The 7,718-nt window shown below is 39.4% G+C and overlaps 1 protein-coding gene across 1 annotated transcript; it reads left to right on the top strand.

Moving 5' to 3' along the window:
* Positions 1 to 4,946: 4,946 nt before the first annotated feature.
* On the top strand, positions 4,947 to 6,780 carry LOC124722792 (piggyBac transposable element-derived protein 4-like). Its single transcript, XM_047247927.1, has 2 exons — positions 4,947 to 5,061; positions 5,165 to 6,780. The coding sequence occupies exons 1-2, from the start codon at positions 4,947 to 4,949 to the stop codon at positions 6,778 to 6,780; spliced, it is 1,731 nt and encodes a 576-aa protein (XP_047103883.1).
* Positions 6,781 to 7,718: the final 938 nt, after the last annotated feature.

Below are 7,718 nucleotides of genomic sequence, written 5' to 3'. Positions count from 1 at the left end.
GGACCTTCTTATTGACGACGAAACACACAAATTGCTTCCGAATTTAATACAAAAGGCACAATGCCGACTTAATTACAAGAGGACTGACACTCTAACTTTCTATGATTTGAACCTCTCCTGAGAGTCCAGTTTTAGATTCCGATGCTTCATTTCAGGTCTACTGTATACCTTGGACACTCTTAATGACAATGAAACACAGAAATTGCATCGGAATTAAATTCAAAATGCACAATGCCCACTTAAGTACAAGAGGACTGACACTCTAACCTTTTAAGATTTGAACCTCTCCTGTGAGTCCAGTTTTAGATTCCGATGCTTCATATCTGGTTTACTGTATACCTTGGACCTTCTTATTGACGATAAAACACAGAAATTGCATCGGAATTAAATTCAAAATGCACAATGCCGAATTAAGTACAAGAACTCTGACAGTCTAACTTTCTATGATTTGAACCTCTCCTGTGAGTCCAGTTATAGATTCCGATGCTTCACTTCAGGTTTACTGTATCCCTGGGACCTTCTTATTGACGATGAAACACAGAAATTGAATCCGAATTTAATACAAAATTCACAATGACGACTTAAGTACAATCGGACTGACACTCTAACTTTCTATGATTTTAACCTCTCCAGTGGGTCCACATTTAGATTCCGATGCTTCACTTCAGGTTTACTGTATACCTCGGACACTCTTATTGACGATGAAACACAGAAATAGCATCCGAATTTAATACAAAAGCCACAATGCCGACTTAAGTACTAGAGGGCTAACACTCTAAATTTCTATGATTTGAACCTCTCCTGTGAGTCCAGTTTTAGGTTCCAATGCTTCACTTCAGGTTTACTGTATCTCTTGAACCTTCGTATTGACGATGGAACACAGACATTGCATCCGAAATTAATACAAATAGCACAATGCCGACTTAAGTACAAGAGGACTGACAGTCTCACTTTTTATGATTTGAACCTCTCCTGTGAGTCCAGTTTTAGATTCCGATGCTTCACTTCAGTTTTACTGTATAACTTGCATCATCTTATTGACGATGAAACACACATATTTCATCAGAACTTAATACAAAAGGCACAATGCCGACTTAAGTACAAGAGGACTGACACTCTCACACTCTATGATTTGAACCTCTCCTGTGGGTCCAGTTTTAGATTCCGGTGCTTCACTTCAGGTTTGCTGTATACCTTGCACCTTCTTATTGACGATGAAACACAGAAATTGCTTCGGAATATAAAACAAAAGGCACAATGCCGACTTAAGTACAAGAGGACTGACACTCACACTTTCTATGATTTGAACCTCTCCTGTGAGTCCAGTTTTCGATTCCGATGCTTCACTTCAGGTATACTCTATCCGTAGGACCTTCTTATTTACGATGAAACTCAGAGTTTGCATCCGAGTTTAATACAAAAGGCACAATGCCGACTTAAGTACAAGAGGACTGACACTCAAACTTTCTATGATTTGAACCTCTCCTGTGAGTCCAGTTTTAGATTCCGATGCTTCACTTCAGCTTTACTGTATCCCTTGGACCTTTTGATTGACGATGAAACACTGAGTTGGGATCCGAATTTAATACAAAAGGTACAATGCCAACGTAAGTACAAGAGGACTGACACTCTCACTTTCTATGATTTGAGCCTCTCTTGTGAGTCCAGTTTTAGATTCCGATGCTTCACTTCAGGTTTACTGTATCCCTGGGACCTTCTTATTGACGATGAAACACAGAAATTGAATCCGAATTTAATACAAAATTTACAATGCCGCCTTAAAAACAAACGGACTGACACTCTTACTTTCTATGATTTTAACCTCTCCTGTGAGTCCACATTTAGATTCCGATGCTTCACTTCAGGTTTACTGTATACCTCGGACCCTCTTATTGACGATGAAACACAGAAATAGCATCCGAATTTAATTCAAAAGGCACAATGCCGACTTAAGTACTAGAGGGCTAACACGCTAACTTTCTATGATTTGAACCTCTCCCGTGAGTCCAGTTTTAGGTTCCGATGCTTCACTTCAGGTTTACTGTATCCCTTGAACCTTCGTATTGACGATGAAACGCAGACATTGCATCCGAAATTAATACAAATAGCACAATGCCGACTTAAGTACAAGAGGACTGACAATTTCACTTTTTACGATTTGAACCTCTCCTGTGAGTCCAGTTTTAGATTCCGATTCTTCACTTCAGGTTTACTGTATAACTTGCATCGTCTTATTGACGATGAAACACACAGTTTGCATCGGAAGTTAATACAAAAGGCACAATGCCGACTTACGTACAAGAGGACTGACACTCTCACTTTCTATGATTTGAGCCTCTCTTGCGAGTCCAGTTTTAGATTCCGATGCTTCACTTCAGGTTTACTGTATACCTTGCACAATCTTATTGACGATGAAACACAGAGTTTGGATCCGAATTTAATACAAAAGGTACAATGCCGACTTAAGTACAAGAGGACTGACACTCTCACTTTCTATGATTTGAGCCTCTCTTGTGAGTCCAGTTTTAGATTCCGATGCTTCACTTCAGGTTTACTGTATACCTTGCACCTTCTTATTGACGATGAAACACAGAGTATGGATCCGTATTTAATACAAAAGGTACAATGCCTGCTTAAGTACAAAAGGACTGACACTCTAACTTTCTATGAATTGAACCTCTTCTATGAGTCCAATTTTAGATTCCGATGCTTCACTTCAGGTTTACTGTATCCCTTGGACCTTCTTATTGACGATGAAACACAGAAATTGCATCCGAATTTAATACTAAAGGCACAATGCCGACTTAAGTACAAGAGGACCGACACTCTCACTTTCTATGATTTGAGCCTTTCCTCTGAGTCCAGTTTTAGATTCCGATGCTTCACCTCAGGTTTACTGTATCCCTTGCACCTTCTTATTGCCGATGGAACACAGAAATTGCATCGGAATTTAATACAAAAGGCACAATGCCGACTTAAGTACAAGAGGACTGACACTCTCACTTTCTATGATTTGAACCTCTCCTGTGGGTCCAGTTTTAGATTCCAATGCTTCACTTCAGGTTTACTGTATACCTTGCACCGTCTTATTGACGATGAAACACAGAGTTTTCAGCGGAATTTAATACAAAAGGCACAATGCCGACTTAAGTACAAGAGGACTGAAACTCACACTTGCTATGATTTGAACCTCTGCTGTGAGTCCAGTTTTAGATTCCGATGCTTCACTTCAGGTTTACTGTATACCTTGCACCTTCTTATTGACGATGAAACACAGAGTTTGGATCCGAATTTAATACAAAAGGTACAATGCCGACTTAAGTATAAGAAGACTGACACTCACACTTTCTATGATTTGAATCTCTCCTGTGAGTCCAGTTTTAGATTCCGATGCTTCACTTCAGGTCTACTGTATTCCCTTGGAACTTCTTATTGACGATGAAACACAGAGTTTGCATTGGAATTTAATACAAAAAGCACAATGCCGACTTAATTACAAGAAGACTGACACTCTAACTTTCTATGATTTTAGACCTCTCCTGTGAGTCCAGTTTTAGATTCCGATGTTTCACTTCAGGTCTACTGTATCCCTTGGACCTTCTTATTGACGACGAAACACAGAAATTGCTTCCGAATTTAATACAAAAGGCACAATGACGACTTAATTACAAGAGGACTGACACTCTAACATTCTATGATTTGAACCACTCCTGAGAGTCCAGTTTTAGATTCCGATGCTTCATTTCAGGTTTACTGTATACCTTGGACACTCTTAATGACAATGAAACACAGAAATTGCAGCGGAATTAAATTCAAAAGGCACAATGCCCACTTAAGTACAAGAGGACTGACACTCTAACCTTTTTAGATTTGAACCTCTCCTGTGAGTCCAGTTTTAGATTCCGATGCTTCACTTCAGGTTTACCGTATCCCTTGGACCTTCTGATTGACGATGAAACACAGAGTTTGGATCCGAATTTAATACAAAAGGTACAATGCCGACCTAAGTACAAGAGGACTGACACTCTCACTTTCTTTGATTTGAGCCTCTCTTGTGAGTCCAGTTTTAGATTCCGATGCTTGACTTCAGGTTTACTGTATACCTTGCACCTTCTTATTGACGATGAAACACAGAGTTTGGATCCGAATTTAATACAAAAGGTACAATGCCTGCTTAAGTACAATAGGACTGACACTCTAACTTTCTATGAATTGAACCTCTTCTATGAGTCCAATTTTAGATTCCGATGCTTCACTTCAGGTTTACTGTATCCCTTGGACCTTCTTATTGACGATGAAACATAGAAATTGCATCCGAATTTAATACTAAAGGCACAATGCCGACTTAAGTACAAGAGGACTGACACTCTAACTTTCTATGATTTGAACCTCTCCTGTGAGTCCAGTTTTAGATTCCGATGCTTCACTTCAGGTTATTGTATACCTTGGACCTTCTCATTGACGATAAAACACAGAAATTGCATCCGAATTTAATACAAAAGACACAATGCCGACATAAGTACAAGAGGATTGACACTCTCACTTTCTATGATTTGAGCCTCTCCTGTGAGTCCAGTTTTAGATTCCGATGCTTCACTTCAGGTTTACTGTATACCTTGCATCTTCTTATTGACAAAGAAACACAGAAATTGCATCGGAATTAAATTCAAAAGGTACAATGCCTACTTAACACTCTAAGCGCCAAGCCCGTAAAATTTACGGGCCTGGGATCGCGCGAAAATCACCAAGCCCGTAAAATTTACGGGCCGCTACATTTAATTTCATTCAAAACACTGCAACGTTATTTCTACGGGTTTGGCCAGCGCTATACGTTTTTCAGATGTTTATTAACAAAATGCGTCCATAGATGTCACGGCAGCGCTGTAATTCATGTTAAAACTTATCTTTGCGTTCTCAGTCTGTATATCATTCAGTTGTTTGTCATCATGTTTCGGCGCGGTTTATCAGACGCAGAAATTGCGGATTTGATCAATCATAGCGACACTCTGGATAATGTAGAGAGTGATTCAGACGATTCTGAATGCAATGGTGTGTTTGAAGGTACGTATTTCCGAATTTTCCACGTAATTGTGCAGTACGCACATATCTGTTGAACATGTGTAAACGATGTATGTAGTTACACATAATGTGATATTCTTTTTAGAAGACGAGATTGATGACAGTTTGTCTTCAGATGAAGACGAGAATGATGTTGAAGGTGTTGCTTCAAATCCAGCAGCTGTGCCGTATCCGAAAGACAGTGAGTGGACTGCAGTTGACACCTACCGACCTCTGCCTGTCAACACGACACCCAGGCAGATACTAGTGGATATTGATGAGTCGAGTTCTGTACTGGATTGCAGTAAAGTGTTCCTTACTGACAGTGACGTAAATGAACTCAAGAGACAGACAAATTTGTATGCATCACAGACAATACAGAAGAAAAGAAGAGGAAATAATCTGAAGCCCCATTCAGTTTTGAGTTCGTGGAAGCCAGTGACTATAAGTGAGATGAGGCGTTTCTTGGGTATTATTTTCCACATGTGTGTTTCGAAAAAGCCCAAAATTGCGGACCATTGGAGCACTAATCCTGTTCTTAGTTGTAACTTTTGTCCCCATGTCATGAGCCGTTTGCGTTTCACTCAGATACTGTCATGCTTGCATCTTGTTGACAATTCAAATCAGAAAAAACCAGGCGAAGATGGATTTCATCCACTTTACAAAGTTTTGCCATATTATAATAATTTGAAGGAGCGATGTATCCAGGCATATCGTCCCTCAGAAAAAGTGACAATTGATGAAGGAATTTGCCCATTTCGAGGTCGTGTGAGTTTCCGTGTTTACATGCAAAATAAGCCTCATAAGTATGGACTGAAAGTATATGCTGTTGCTGAAGCCAGTAGTGGCTATGTTGTAAATTTTGAAGTTTATGCTGGTAAGCATATTGTTGACAATTCTTCGTCTGCGGTTATTTTGCGATTGTTGTCTGACAGCAGCTTGCTGAACAAAGGCCACACTGTGTATTTAGATCGATTTTATTCCAGTCCAGAGCTATTTCAGCAACTGGCAGAGAAAGGCACTGGAGCTGTTGGTACTGTGAACAAATCCAGGAAAGGATTGCCTAAAGATTTAGTATCTGCTACGCTGAAAAAGGGCGAAATGTCTTTTCGGCGTAAAGATAATGTATTGGCAATGAAGTGGAAAGATAAGAGAGATGTGTATACATTGTCTACAAGGCATCAAGCAACATTTGGTACGCATACTAAGAGAAATGGGTCTGTAGTATTGAAACCACTTCAGGTACTTGATTACAACCTCAATAAAATTGGAGTGGATATTGGAGACCAACGCCTGCAGTACAATCCGTTCCAGCACAGAACTGTGAAATGGTGGCGAAAATTATATTTCCATTTGCTGCTTATGGGAGTATCAAATGCATTTTGGCTGTACAATGCAGTGCACAGGAAGAAAATTACAATAACAGACTTTATAACAGTGCTTGCAGTTCAGCTTGTTGAAGACGACACACTTGAATTCATTCCAAGAAATGAAGGAACTGTAGGTCGGCTAACAAAGAGACATTTTTTGCAGCACATACCTGCAACTACTAAGAAGTATGCTGCTCGTGTGTGTCACGTGTGCAGTTCCAGGAGCAAGAAACAGAGTGGCAAGGCTTCTCGCAAAGAGACACGATACGAATGTGAACAGTGTGGCGTTGCACTCTGCCTGGAACCTTGCTTTAAAATTTTCCACACTAAAAAACAATATGATTCTGTGTGAAATTTATATGTAATACTGTATACTATCAGAAACATGTAATGTAGTGCCACAATTTTGGTTAAAAATAAATCACAATTGTATTCCCTTATTCGTATGACTTTTTCTAAATTCTTAAAACATCTAAGTGATTTCTATAACTGTACCTTAAAGCTGTGCATTGTAAAGTAGTTTCTTTCACTCAGAATTAAAGTAGAAATGTGCAGCTTCAAGATGGTACCAAATTTGCCACAATCCAAACAGTAGATTTGATGCAGTAATTTTTTTAATATTGGTAAAATTGCCCGGTTTCTAGGGACGGGTGCATAAAATAGGCCTGGTACAGAGAGTGTTAAGTACAAGAGGAATGAAACTCTAACTTTCTATGATTTGAACCTCTCCTGTGAGTCCAGTTTTAGATTCCGATGTTTCATTTCAGGTTTACTGTATACGTTGGACTTTCTTATTGACGATGAAACACAGAAATTGCATCGGAATTAAATTCAAAATGCACAATGCCGAATTAAGTACAAGAGGACTGACGGTCTAACTTTCTATGATTTGAACCTCTCCTGTGGGTCCAGTATTAGATTCCGATGCTTCACTTCAGGTTTACTGTATACCTTGCACCGTCTTATTGACGATGAAACACAGAGTTTGCATCGGAATATAATACAAAAGTCACAATGCCGACTTAAGTACATGCGGACTGACACTCTTACTTTCTATGATTTAACCCTCTCCTGTGAGTCCAGTTTTAATTTCCGATGCTTCACGTCAGGTTTACTGTATCCCTTGGACCTTCTTATTGACGATGTAACACAGAAATTGCATCCGAATTTAATACAAAAGGCACAATGCCGACTTAAGTACAAGAGGACTGACACTCTCACTTTCAATGATTTGAACCTCTCCTGTGAGTCCAGTCTTAGATTCCGATACTTCACTTCATGTTTACTGTA

Source organism: Schistocerca piceifrons, chromosome X (genome assembly GCF_021461385.2).
Source record: "Schistocerca piceifrons isolate TAMUIC-IGC-003096 chromosome X, iqSchPice1.1, whole genome shotgun sequence".
Taxonomy (NCBI): Eukaryota; Metazoa; Arthropoda; class Insecta; order Orthoptera; family Acrididae; genus Schistocerca; species Schistocerca piceifrons.
Note: the sequence above shows the minus strand (reverse complement) of the source record. Positions and strands in the feature narration are given on the sequence as shown.

Coding starts and splice junctions, on each gene's coding strand:
- LOC124722792 (XM_047247927.1), top strand. CDS start 4,947: ATGTTTCGGCGCGGTTTATCAGACGCAGAAATTGCGGATTTGATCAAT. Junction 5,062..5,164: donor ATGCAATGGTGTGTTTGAAG/GTACGTATTTCC, acceptor TATTCTTTTTAG/AAGACGAGATTGATGACAGT.